General features: G+C 45.9%; 1 protein-coding gene across 7 annotated transcripts in view; it reads left to right on the top strand.

Moving 5' to 3' along the window:
- The window catches only part of Mcph1 (microcephalin 1), a 213,933-nt gene that overhangs the window by 41,035 nt on the left and 158,515 nt on the right, over positions 1-14,383 (top strand). For 6 of the 7 annotated variants that reach the window (XM_029570467.1, XM_029570468.1, XM_029570465.1 and 3 more), the window contains exon 9: positions 6,512-6,612. In XM_029570467.1, the coding sequence (XP_029426327.1) occupies positions 6,512-6,612 (101 nt within the window). Of the gene's footprint in view, positions 1-6,511; positions 6,613-11,698; positions 14,325-14,383 lie in introns of those variants that run through there. The other variant, XM_029570469.1, reaches the window with a different exon arrangement.

Raw genomic sequence — 14,383 nt, 5'->3', positions numbered from 1 at the left:
GCGGTTTACCTTGCACATTCACCACTCGCGGAAGCTGGAAGGAAGCTCTTGTGCACGTATGTAGAGGGATCTTGCAGTTAGGATGTTCTAATGTCAGATCTGGGAAACTCTTCAAGACAAACTGTAGTCTGTGAGTAGGAAAAATGTTAACAGCAAATCTGTGGGGATAGAGAGCTTGATTTTTGTTTTCTCAGTATTTATTGCTATTTTGGAGACAATCTCTTACCATGTAGCCCATGTTGGCCTCCAGTAAGCAATCCGCCTGTGTCAGCCTCTGGGCTCCCAAGACCATAGGTGTGTAGTGCTGTACCTAGCTTCATTCCAGCTTTTGACAGTGCCAGGCAGAACATGGATAAAGCAGCTTGATTTTTATTGAGATGATTTCCCTCCTTCCCCAACACAGCAGACCACAGCTCTGCTCCCACGTGACGTCAATCTGAGTTGCCCAGTAGATAACACTGACTAGTTGTCCTGAGCACTGTGGTTTGCAGTGGGGATCGCAATTGCCTCCCCCTAATGAATCTGGCCAGGCTTTGTAGGTCCCACTTGGGTATCAGCAGCGTAAATCCTTTCTACACTATGCCCGATTCCTGGACATTGATTTAGTGCAGATTTTTTTCCTGTACTATGTGTGATGGAATCGTACATGTCAGCATTTTATACATGTGTGTTCACTTATCTAAGCAGCTTGGCTGTTTCCCCAACTCCTGGTTTCTTTTACATAGTTACCAGCTGTTGGAGGTTGATGACGGACCACTGTTCTTCCAGCAGGTCTGGCTACCAGATCTTAAGGAAGGCGAGTTTCAGACACATAGACATTTGTAAACGTTTGTTGACAAGCAGATGGGGAAGAGGGCTCCAAACAGACAGATACGCTGCAGCCAGCCTCGGTCCCTTCACTCACTGTCCTGTCTTATCGAGGGCTTGGTAGAAAACAGTCGGTATTCTAGGGGCAAGCCTATAAACGTACTGTCAGCCTCAGGCTACCAGATGTCCTTAGACTCAGAACTTTATCATAGGGCATTTAGGGATCAAAACTTGACTTGGGAGTGCCCTGTGATATTTCAGCCAATCCATTCTTCTTGAGTCCGTGAACTTACCCAATGAGAAGCTTTCTGACATCGTTAAAGTGCTTTCACCAGCTATGGCTCATTTGTTTCACCCAGGTTGGCAGTTGGCACAGCATCCCCAAAATAGGCTTGTGGACTTGGGGTTGTACCTGAAGTGTGGTAGATGTTCAGCCGGGAATCGACCTCTCCTGAAGGGTGTTTTCCATGGGGCCAAACCGGGCCAAAGGATTCTAATTGCGTTGCAGCCATTTTAGCAAAACGTTTCATCTGTGTTGGTCTTTGATGGAAGAAACAGGAGCTGCCTGTGCTGATCTCGGGTGGCTGGAGCTCACTGCCTATAGCAGCTCAAGGTCTGAAGGACGATGAGGCTGCGCCCTCGCCTTCAAGGGGAAATGACGTGAACTCACAGATGCCTACTGAGAAAAATTACTCGTGTGGTTCAGAGTGGTGTTCATTTAGGATATAACTTTATTGGAGAATTATAGGCAAATTACCCAATAGTCACAAAAGTTAGTTGATAGTCCCAAAGCAGAGAATGACTTTTATATTCACTGGGATTTACCTCAATATGAGAAAGCTGGATAATTGTACCGTTTGGTTGCATTCGTTGGAGCATTATTAGTTGTGCCATTTTAAAAACTGAATTTATTAAAACTTTCATAAACAACTTTCTAAGCGTTAAACCCAAGCACAGTCATAGGTGTTTAAACACTCACTTGATATGGAGCATTTCTCATATTTTGAGTATTTCTCTCTGTGCATATATGGACGTGTGCATGTGGAAGCCAGAGGTCAGCCTAGGTGCCGTCCCTCAGGAGTCTCCACCTTCCTTTTTTGAGATGCAGTTTCTCACTGGGGTCTGGGGCTCCTGGGGTTTGTGGAGTTCCTGAGACTGAGGAACCATATGCACATGCGCACGTGGATGTGCAGGCCAGAGGCTGACTTCAGGTGTTTGGCTGGATCTGGAGTGCCCCAATTCCACTAGGCTGGCTGGCTAGCAAGCCCTGGGAAGCCTCCTGCCTCTGCCTACCCAGCACTGGGACTGCAAACATGTGCCAGCGCACCCAGCCTTCGTGTGGTGAGGACTCAATCCTTGTGCTTGTATCAGGAGCACTTGACATTAAAGCAAACAGGTGTGTGTGTGTGTGTGTGTGTGTGTGTGTGTGTGTGTGTATTCCTAAATTTTGAAATTAAAGAGTAATTGCACTTATAGTCAATTTGAATAATTCATCAGTGTTTCCAGAGGAGTGTTTCTCTCCATGCTCTCTCTCTGGCCGCCTGCCCCACTCACTAGGATGTAAGACTGTAGGCCGTCTAAACAGCTCCCTGTGGACTACTCAGCCCTGATAGGAAAGCAGGGCAGGGGGGCACGGGTCATGTAGTTGATGACTTGATTCACTTCTGCTGATTCATTTTGTGTCAGTTGTTTATTCTGCATCCACCACGTCCAAGGCGTTGAGATAGACACTGTGAGAGATTGTGTTGATATGAAGCTTGTTAAGCCGAGAAGGTTCTGCCAAGATAACCCATATCCAAGCCTCAGGGAGTTCAAGAAGTGAAGGAAACTCCCAGCCATAAATTTATAGAGCGTAGAAACTGTAAAACTCCTATTTTAATGGTCTCTGAGATGACTATTGAAGAAAAACTTGCACAGTATTGAAGATCATGATCAGATTTTCTTTTGTTTTCAAGACCAAGTGAGCTTGTTCTGTAATGGGTAAGTGAGTGGCCTAAACTGAGCTGGATTTGTGCAGAGCTGAGTGCCTTGCTTGTTTCCCAAAGGTAGAGACAGGAAGGAGCTCTGCTAAGTGTCTTTTAAGATCCTTCCCATTGTCTTACGGTTGTTGAGTGTTCAGGACTCAGCCAAGCCTACCTTGTGGGTGGTGCTAAGATGCCTGTCCTTCCTGCCATCTGTGCTGGTGCCTGACTAGTGACCTCACTAATCCACATCAAAGGTGATAGAGTGACTGTCTCCTAACTGTCCTTGAGCTATGGCTTTGTTTTATTGTTTGTTTGTTTTTCTCTGACTTTTAGTTCTTTAGACATTGTCGCAGTCTGTAACCCAGGCTGGCTCAAACCTGTGGCCATCTCCCTGCCTCAGCCTCATGGGTGCTGGGATTGATTCCAGGAGCGTACTGTGGGACCTGGCACAGCTAGCTCTTTTTTTTTTTAAAGCTGTATTTGGTTATTTTGTGACAACAATAGAGCATGTGTATAGTAAGCTTTAGAGTGAAACAAGAGAAGTCTCCGTTTTCTGGGTTTTGGTAGGGAGATCGTAAGAACTGTGTCTTCCCGAAACTCCTGTGTTAGAGCTGCAAACCTGACCCTGAATGAGAGTATTTGGAAATTGGGTGTTGGGGAGAAAATTACATTTAGATGAGATCATAAGGCTGGGCCCCTAAGAAGGTAAGAGATACAAGAAGGCTTGCTCCCTCTGTCTCTACTACATGAAGTTGGAGCAAGAAGATGGGCATCTGAAAGCCAGGAGGAGGGCCCTCATCAGAGCCCAATCGTGAGTTGGAAGCCAGTCAAGATCAGAATCTTCCCAATCTCCAAAATGGAAAATACCTATTGTTCCAATCACCCAGCTGGTGGTATTTTAAGACAGTCATCACACTAGTGTATTGGAGTAACAGCTTTAGAGAGGACTGTGAGCACATGGACTGCAATTTACCCAAGACACTCAGACTGTGTCCATCAGCTAGTTGCATCCATCTACTCATGGTCTAGCCAGGAGGTCTGTATAAGAGATGTTGAATTAGTAATCCAAAGATGAATGGCTTCATGAGAAATGATGACATCACCAGGAAAAGCAAATAGGCGTGACAGCCTGGGGAAACAGCAGCAGACAGGTAGAGCCCAGAGGCGGGAGGGCTGCAGACGGCGGTGCACGTTTGTCTACTGACATCTAGCAAGCAGGCGCCCCACACTGGCATGGGAAGCACAGTGCCCCCAGCCGCTCTTGGTTACCTGATGGCCTCCCCAGAGGAAACTGGCAAACTACTGTGGCAGAGCCTACAGCGGTGAAAGTGATGAAGCTCTTTAGGCTGTGACTGCATTGTTGGTGGGACACAAAACTCTGCAGCAGCGGCAGTGTGTCCTGCTTTAGATGAGGATGCAGTTCATGGTGCTTTGTACTAAGAATGCTTCGTACTCTGTCTCATTGGGCAAGAGGTGCGACAAGTGGCTGCCAAACAGCTTTTTTTAAGTGTATTAGGAAGCCCAGGCTTATTCATGATTCAGTAAACAAAAGGAGACTGCATACTGTGTCTGTAGTCCACTAGGTTTGGTTTGTTTGTTTGTTTGAGACAGGGTCTCCCTGTGGCCCCAGCTAGCATGGAACTCACTATGTAGACCAGGCTGGCCTTGATCTCAAGAGAGATCCTCCTGCCTCTGCCTGGTAAGTGCTGGAATCAAAGGCATGGGTACCACACCCGACCTAGCTCACTAATTTTTATTTTGATGTAGTCTTGCTTTAAATTAATATTTGTATTTAAAAGGAAAAATGCATAGTAGATATGAGTATTATAGTCCTTTAACTGCTTTTAATGGTAGATCTGAAAGATGATTAAACAAATGCTGTCCATATTCCATGCTAGGTTAGAGCTGTGAAAGCAATAAAAAAAAAGATTGTTGAAAGTGTTAGGAAGCAATACAGAAATGTTGATGTCCTTACAGAATGAGAAACTTTGCTGGATCTGAGAAAAAACTATCATGCCTTGTACCCTACCAGCCCGCTTGCTCCAGTCCATCCTCCTTCATTTGACACGCTGAGACCTTGTAGTCATTTAGCTGATTGGAGGTTTCAGTGGGTGGCTGTTATCTAGGACAGACATACAGAAGACGTGACCGCTGAAGAGGAAGCAGATCCATGTGCGATTGGTTTGTCTCCAAGGGGATCCAGCTTAGACATTTATAGGCAAAGAATGTTGACCTTAAAATATTTATAGGGCCCAGGATGCAAATAACAGCTAGTTTGAATTCAGAAAAATGCTTCACTGTTACTGTCCTGTACTTTTTTAATTGATTGATTCATCTTTACATTTATTGTGTGTATGTGTGTGGGTGCGAGTGGAAGTCAGAGAACAACTTTCAGGAGTCTGTTCTCTCCTGCCATGTGGGACTGGGAGACTGAAATCAGTCTCTCCTCAGGCTTAGCAGCCGGTGCCATTACCTACTGAGCCATCTTGCAGGCCTAATTTTTAAAGATTTATTTTTAATTTAATTGTACATACTTGTGTGTCTGTGTGGGTATGTGCTCATGTGTGCAGGTACCTGAGGAGGCCAGAGGCATTGGATTCCCCCTGGAGTTGAAGTTACAGATGGTGTGAGTCGCCACACATACTGATGTGGGTTCTGGGAACTGACTTGAGGTCCTCTGCAAGAGCAGTGTCTCTCTTAACCACTGAGTCATCTCTTCAGCCCTGCTACCCTAATTTTTTATTTAGAAAGAAGTCTGTTTTTGAAGAATGGAAGTTTTTAAGTCAGACTCTTCAAACCTGGGTAGTTCTCCGCTGCCGCCCACCCTTCCTGTCACAGGTGCATCGTGGCCCATGCGAGTGCCACCTGTGTCCTCCCTAAAAAGCCCAACTAACTGTAAAGTAAGTGGCAGGAGCTCATACCAGGTGAGGCAGCAGGGGAGCTCACTCGCACACTCTGCCTTCCTCCGGGCTGGTGTCTAGTTGCATTTGATGGAGTCTTCACTCACGTGACTATGGCAGTAAGTTGTTTTCATGTGAAAATCTGCAGGGAGCAAAACGTGTAGATTGAAACCTGAAACTTCGTGTGGAAAACAGAATTCTAGAAAAAGCAAACCCCAAACCGAGTTAACATATTACAGCTAATAAGTGTGTTGTCTACTAGCTTGGATTGTATTATCATTTTGTAATGTACATACAGTGAGTGCCTGCATGCAAGTGTGACGCGCTGAGACCTTGCAGCCAAATTGGCAGGATTGTTTGGGCAGTTGAGTCAATTGCTTGTGTTGTTTGCAGGAAGGCACCTGAAGTTCTAAGTGGATTTATTTTTTTTTTGAGCATTTGTATGTGTATATACACATGTGTATTGAACCCAGAAAACTCACTGCCAGGGTTAGTCTGGCGGTCTGGCTAGCTAGCTTGCTCTAGGGATCATCCCCCCGTCTCTGCCTTTCAAGTCCTGGAATTATAGGCAGGCTGCCGTTCCCACCTGACACTTGTGTGGGTTTTGGGAATCCAAACACTAGTTCTCACACGCACACGGCAAGTGCTCTGCCCACTGAGCCATCCCCACAGCCCTCTAACTGGATCTTATAGAGGTGGATATAGTGGTAATTTAAAGAGCCTGTGGTTTCCTGTTTCTATTAGGCATAAATACAATGTTTAATTTTTGTTTTGCTTTAACCTGAACTTGTAGTCAGTCCATGTAAGTTCTAACTAACTTTCAGGCTACTTGGGTTTTAGGTGTTAAAGATGGACCAGCGAGGCCTGATGTTTCAGACAGCTGGTGTACCGGCCCTGTCAGACCTCAAGAGGAGCCAAAGAAAAGTGGGAAAGCACAGAAGGTAAGTGTGAGGAAAAATTACTTCAAACTTTCACATGTGCACTGTCATAATTTCTATTCTGGTTAAGGAACCGTGAAGTAGTCACACACCTTGTATTTGTTTAAGACAGATTACAGGTGACTGGGGCAGTGCGAAAATGAACTTAGAGCCCTGGTGCCATTCAGGATGAAGAGTCAGCATTGACAGGCCACACTTCCTCCTGTCACTTTGTCAGCACATGTCTGGCTATGAACACGCCTCCCGCTGCTCCTAAGCAGAGTAGAGGCCAGTATCTGTTGCCGTACTATAATCTGAATACGTATTTTACGAGGCAGGAGTAAGTGCCCAGATGTCCTTCATTTGTGAATAAACCAAGGCCTGACGTAAAACTACGAGACTCACCATTTTCATGAGGCTCACACAGTGGGTGGTGCACTTGGACTCAGAATCATGGGGAAACTGCCTGATAATCCAGGGCCATGACTGCTCAGATGGGATCGCTTAGGACTTGGGTTTCAGAACTGCAGTTTTTGATGACGACATGGAGAGGTGAATGGTTGTTAGAAAGATGATGAATTTCTTAATACAAGACTTAAATTTTTTATTTGTTTTTATTTTATGTGTTTGAGTGTTTTGCCTACATGTATATAAGTTCTCTTATATCATATCATGCTTGAGGGAGCCAGAAGAGGGTGTTGGATCCCCTGGAACTGGAGTTGTGGCCTGTTGTTAGTTGCCATGTGGGTGCCGGGAGCTGAACCTGGGTCCTCTGTAACAGCAGCCGGTGCTCTTAGCTGCTGAGCCATCTCCTGTCCCATGCAGATCTTTGAGGTAGGGCAAGGAGAGGAATTTGACATCTGATGTTGTTATGAGTCAGCAAAACCTTGGATTCTGTTTGTTGATATTAAAAGCTAATTGTAAGGTTGTAGAAGGACCGGATCGCTGAACTAAATAGAAGTTCCTCACGTGAACCTTACTGTCCTGGGGTTCCAGAGCACAGCCTGTTTTCTTTGAGAACTGGTGTGCGTGCAGACACTGGCTATGAACACAGCTTGAAACTCCGATGTCTCTTGGGGCCCATCTGAGCCGCACTACAGAGTAGGCCTGTCAGAGCAGATTGTTCTGAATTACTTTCAGTTTTTGACCACATGAAGTATGCTTATTTGTTAAAATTTTTTTGAGTTATCTATTTTATTTTATGTATGAATGTTTTTACTGTATGTATATAGCAACCATGTGCTCTCAATGTTCCCAGTGGCCAGTAAAGGGCATCGGAGCCCCTGGAACCGGAGTTACATTTGGTTGTTAGCTGCCATGTGGGTTCTGGGAATTCAACCAGGGTCCTGTGCAGGAGCAGCCAGTGCTCTTCACCCCTGAGCCATCTCTCTAGCCCTGAAGTGTGTGTTCTTTGAAGTCTGTTCCTGACTCCTTAGTTTTCTGACTCACCTTTGTTTCTGTTTTTATTACCTGTAGTTTCTCTTAATTCTCAGTCATATGTTTCATAGCTGGTAATATGCCTGGTTATCGTTAGCTTATCTTCCAGTCAGGAGTTGGAATGGTGGAGAGCTGGGCCTCTTTCCCTAGGGAGGATGCCGTCCTAGCTCCTCTGCTGCCCGACCAGCTGGTCAGCAGCAGCATCACAGACGCTGGTCTTCTGTTTGCACTTCGTCCAATTCTGTGGCTGATCCCAGTGAGGAGGCTGAGCCACACAACTCAGTCCACTGCTACCAGAAATCCTAGCTCAGTCTTTACAACCTTTCAAGGAAAGAAGACTTAGTGTTTTGTTAGGTTTTTTAATTAATGAATGAATTTATTTTTATTTTATGTGTATGAGCATTATGTCTGCATACATGTAAGTGCAGCCATGTTGTGCAATGCCTGGGGAGGACAGAAGAGGGGGTTGGATCCCCTAAAACTGGAGTTGCAGACAGTTAGCTACCGTATGGGTGCTCGTATTCGAACCCGGGTCTTGTGCAAGAGCAACAGTGCTCTTAACTGCTGAGCCGTCTCTCCAGCCCTCACTTAGTGTTGTTTTTTTTTTTTTTTTAATGTAGAAAACATTTATATTTTTTTCTGGGTGTATTTGTGTATTCTGTGTGTAAGTATTTGTGTGTGTATATATGCATGCTCGTATGTGCACTTGGCATGTGGAGGGCAGAGGTCAGTGTCATTCTCCCTTTTGTTTTTTGAGATAGGGTCTCTGCAAACCTGGGACTCACTAATGGACTAGCCTGGCCTGCCAGCAAGCTTCAGGGACCCCCTCCCCACCACAACCTTGGCATTTCCCATGAATGCTAGAGATCTGAACTCAGGTCCTCATGCTTGTGCTAAAAGCACTTGGCTCCCTGGTCTCCCATGTAAATTCCTTTCAGAAAAGAGTAAGAAAAGACCAATTCGAGAGAAACGGTTGCCATGGAGCTTGTTTGAGAAGAGAATGTTGCACATCTAAAATGTGTTTACCTAGGCTTCTCTTTAACGGTGAGCAAATAAGATTCGATAAAGAGCTGTGTGATTGCAGCTTCCTTTAGTGTGTTTAAGAGAAAAAGTCATTTAGTCATTTTTCAGAATTATAGTTCTAAGTACATGTTCAGGGCCCTTCTTATTTTGAGGACTTGGTTAAGCAGTTTTACTGCTACTTTTCTCTTTTAATATGTAGGTTACGGGCAGCAACATAACTGCCCATCTTTGGGTAGCAACATAACTGCCCATCTTTTCTGAGGGAAAATGTAAAATGCTGCAGTAAATTTACCGTTTGCCTTGTTACTTGAGTTTTGCTGAGCGCAGAGCCTGAGGAAGTTAACGTAGGATCCGTGTTGCTGTGAAAGCTGGGAGAGCCACTCCTCCAAGGGTGTTTGTTTTCAGTTACTTCTGGGCTTGTTGTTTGAAAGATCGTTATCCTTAACAAAAATTTCAATCTGAGTCATCAATTGCATCGGTTTTGGTCAGTAGCTAATTTTAAATTCTCATTTGGGGGCAGTGCCTTCCAATCCAGTTTGTTCTTCAGAAGGGTGGGCTGTGGGTCAGAGCATGGAGTGTTTGCAGACAGCTTTCATCAATGCAGGGCCTGGGGAGAAACGGAGGACCAAACGCACAGCACCCATTTTGACCAGATTTCCTTCCTTCCTTCCTTCCTTCCTTCCTTCCATCCTTCCTTCCTTCCTTCCTTCCTTCCTCCCTCCCTTACTTCCTCCCTCCCTTACTTCCTCCCTCCCTCCCTCCCTCCCTTCCTCCCTCCCTTCCTTGGAACTACACACCAGATAGAATGCTTTCATTTTTTGTGTGTTTTAAAAAAGATTTTGTTAGGGTAGAAGAGATGGCTCAGTGGTTAAGAGCACTGACTGCTCTTGCAGAGGACCTGGGTTTGATGCCCCGCACCCACATGACGGCTAACAACCATCAGTAATTCCACTTTCAGGAGATCTGACTCCGTCTTCTGACCTCCGAGAGTATTACACTACATGAGTGCACTTACATGCAGGTAATACACTCATACACATAAAATAAAAATAAAAAATAAAATATCTTTTAAAAAAGATTTTGGTATTATTAGCACATGTGCCACAGCACGCATGTGGAGGTCAGAGGACAACTTTTTAGTATCAGTTCTCACCTTCTACCATGTGGGTTCCCAGGATCAAACCCAGGTTGTCAGGACTTCACAGCAAGCACTTTTACCCACTGAGCCATCTTGGTGGCCCAGAATATGTATATTTCTAAAAGTCTTGTGCATGATCTAGGAAACACATGTGTAGTGGGCTTGCTTGTGTTTCAGTAATTGCTGATTCTCACATTTGCTAGGCTGTGAGCCTCTAGAGGCATGCCCGGGGTCTCCTTCAGTGCTCAGCATGGTACAGTACCATGTGCAAAGACAGTGCACCATATTTCTGAGCAAGTAAAGGTTATGGTGATTGCCCTTTTAAAAATGTATGTGTGTGTGGTATACATGTGTATAAACCTGTTCACGTGTGTGAGTAGACATGTATGTGTGTTCACATGCATATGGAGGCCCAAGGTTGGGGTTGGGATTCTCCTTGATTACCTTCCACATTATTCATTGACACAGGCTCTCTTAGTTGAACCCAGAGCTCCCAATTCAGCCAGTCTGTCTGACCAGCTTCAAGGGATCCAAGAACTGTAATTTTAGGTGGGCCACCAGACCCCCCAGCATTTAGTAGGTTCCAGTCCTTACACTTGTGCATAGCAAGTGCTCTAACCACTGAGCCATTTCCCCAGCCCACCCTTTTGCTTTTGTATGAATATGCTTCAGTTACTCTGCGGTTCCAGCCCTCACCCCCCCTACTGGAATCACTGCCACCTACCTCATTTCTTTGTGGATGTTCTACATCAGTGAAAGACAGAGCACCTCAGGGTAGAATGCTGTGGTCCGTCACTGAGGTGTTGACCCCTCCTCAGATGCCCACCTTCAGCCCTGCTCTTTGCTCTATAAAGAAAAGGCCCCCAAATGTGTATCTACCTGCTTTGATGGAGTCAGTAACATTTTATAAATGTGCTTTTCCAGTTTGCAGTAATTCTAGGACTTTGGCTGGATGCCTTAGATAGTGTGATAGCGGCTTTGATTTTAAACTTAGCTTTCAAGTTGAAATACCAGTGATTCATCCACATGACAGGTGATATTTATTTTTCTTGAAAATTCAACATGAGTATTTTGTTATTAAACATTTCAGGGAATCGCCACACTTCCTCGCAGGTGACACATTTTATAAAAGTGCCCGTAAACAGTTTCCTGCTGTTTATTCCTGCTGGGTGCACTGAGATAGGACCAATCTCTGGGTGGGTCGTTGGAGAGCCCATCACTGGACAGATGGGTTTACAGAGACCGAGGGGAGCTTGGTTTCCAACACAGCTGTTCAGTGATCTGCAGTTGCTTTGACAACCCCCTTAGCAAAGCCAGCCCAGGGTTGGCAGCGGTAGAAGCACACATTGTGACAGGTGCAGTATCCCCAGCACGGCTGCTTCATGAAGCCATCTAAGAACCAGTGCCATGTTGGTGGCTACAATTGCTTTCAGCTCCCGTTATTAGTTTTTGTTATGTGTCCAGAAAATATTTCTGTAGAAAACAGTCAATACTGCTTTTTATGTCCAATAGAGAAATATGGCTTTGGATACATTGTGAAGTGTGTGGCTCAGAAGTCATCAAATAGAACCAGCATGGTGATGCATATGCCTGTAATCCCAGCACTCAAGAGGAAGAGGCAGGAGGATCAGGAGTTCAAGGTCATCCTCAGCTGTCTAATGAGTTCAAGACCAGCTGAGCCATGTGAGCCCATCTCAGAGGAACAGCAGCAGCAACAAAAACCATCAGATGAATTTAGACTCTTGGAAGTAAGGGCCAGTGGGGCAGATTTCCCCAGACCCTCTGGTCATCTGGGCTACACAGAGCTGGAGGCCAAGATCAGAACATACTCCCTATTGAGAGAGACCTGCAAGGCAAGAGAGAAACTTCCCGGGGAATTCTAAGTGCTGCTGCTCAGCAGTATGATTCTGGGCAAGGAGAGCTGGCAGGTCCCATCGAAACTTGTTGTATTAGTTACTTTTTCTTGTTGCTGTGACAGAAGAGCTGGTAAAAGCAACTCACGGCAGAGTTGATTTGGGCGCAATTTGAGGGTGCAGTCCATCATGGCGGGAAGGCATAGTGGCTGGAGGGAGGCAGCTGGTCACATGGCGTTCCCAGACAGAGATGAATGCTGGTGCTCAGCTCACTTTTTCCTTTTTATTCGGTCCTGGACCGCTAACCCTAACCCCACCGACCCCACGGGATGTCCACCCACACCCAGAGTGGGCCTTCCCTCTTCAGTTAAGCCTTTCTGGAAATGCCTTCATAGACACACCTAGAGTCGTTTCCATGGAGATTCTAAAGTTAGTCAAGTTGCCAGTGAAGATTTACCATCCCATAATATGTAAGGCCCGGTTTATTGACTATCATTTGAGGGATGTTAGCCAAATGATAGTGTGCCTTGTGAATATTAGTCAGTCATCCTGAAGAAGGGCTCTTTGAGTAAAGAACTGCTGTGAAAATTGCTGCTCAACTCTGGGCTTGCTCAGTGCAAATACCTGTTCCTCAGAGAGCAGCCACTCTGCTGATGAGTGCCACAGCGCTGAGCCCACTCCCCATGTCCATTCTGTCTCCCAGTGACCCAGCCAAGCTCACCACACTCCCTCTGTTCTTATTTGCAATTCTTTTGGTGGTCTGACTCACTTCTGTCCAATATAACATCAAGGGAAATCTAACTGGGAGGTTTCTGGAACCTGGATCTGTCCCTGGGAAGAAGGGGCTGTGTGTGTCCCCAGGAACCCGGACAGCCCAAGATTGAAGCCAGGAGCAGAGCAGGGGGAGAGGACAGCGAGGAGCACAGACGGCGAGGCCTGCAGAGCTCACTGTTCTCCCGGAATCAGGTGGCTCTGCACCGACAGGAGGGGCTGCCTCACTCAGGGGTCTCCCAGGACACTACTGTGTTCAGGACTGTGCGTCCAGGAGATGAGATCTGCAGACCTCACGTTGCTTCCGTCAGTGTTAGAGGGCTGAGTGCCTAAGGCAGGGCTGCTTCAATTAGGGCCTCACAGGATACCATGTGTACACACAGCAGAGTGTCTAAAAGCTGAGACCTCACCGGACATGCACTGGACGAACACGACTCCCTCCCCATCATCAGGTTTAGTTCCCAGCACTCATATGGGAGCTAATGAACACCGTAACTCCAGTTCCAGGGGGTCCAATGCCCTATTCTTGTTTCTTCGGGCTTTGCGAGACACGGGTGCACTCACGTACATGCAGGCAATGCACTCATACATACAAAATTTTTAAAAAATAATAAAATATATATAAAGGAGTAAAGGATAGAGGGAAAGAAGTTAAAGAGTGACATTAAAATGTGCAATTTACAAATCCATGAGGCATTTTATCTATTTGTTAAACAAAACATAAAGCATTTCAAATAGATTTTTGGCACATGCTTTTGTGGGTTTTGGATGTGAGTTGAGATTTACTTTATGTATCAGTGCTGAGTGTGTGAGGAAATTCCCCACGCTGACTATCAGACCAGACCAACTTGGGAAGAAGCACTTACCGTTCATCGTTGGAGACTGTCAGCCACGAATGTGTTGTCATAAGTTATGCTTTTTCTTTCTGTGGAGTTATCCTCTGCTTTCCATTTTAAAATATATTTGCCTCTTATTTATAATTAGTTCTGTTTTGAAAAGAAAGCAAAACTAATAATCTACAGTCTGTCAGTAGAGCTGCCTTTTTTCCCTCAGCTCTGACATTTTCCCTGTGTAGTCCCACTCCCTCTGGGAACGTTAACAAAAAGGAAGGACTGTGGATAGGAGAGTGGGGATCAGAAGCAGTGCAGGGTGGAGTGGGGGTTCCCAGCAGCCCCCAGGACTTTGCAGGTAGATGGAGGTTTATGTCTTTCTCATGATAGCAGTGTGAGTTTGAAGGCTGTACATAGACTGATCAGTGAGAGGCGTTTCTGCCCTGCCCCTGGACTTGGGTAGTTTGAGGAAGAGTTTAAGGTCACATTTAAGAATTCCAGGGACCAGGTCCCATACCCTCCAAAGATGGCAAGAGGCTGGAACACCCCAGCTCGGCTTCCCCACCTCCTCCACACCATAGCTGTGCAGTGCCCATGGAGACCAGAAGAGGGCGACAGATCTCCTGGAACTGGAGTTACAGTTGTTAGCCACCTTGTGGGTGCTGGGAACTGAACCCCCTGAACCCCAGTGAGCAGCCAGTGCTTTTAACCCCTGAGCCATCTCTCCAGCCCCGTGAATTTTA

The sequence above is a fragment of the Nannospalax galili genome, unplaced genomic scaffold (genome assembly GCF_000622305.1).
Source record: "Nannospalax galili isolate Female #2095 unplaced genomic scaffold, S.galili_v1.0 scaffold1483, whole genome shotgun sequence".
Lineage (NCBI taxonomy): Eukaryota > Metazoa > Chordata > Mammalia > Rodentia > Spalacidae > Nannospalax > Nannospalax galili.
Note: the sequence above shows the minus strand (reverse complement) of the source record. Positions and strands in the feature narration are given on the sequence as shown.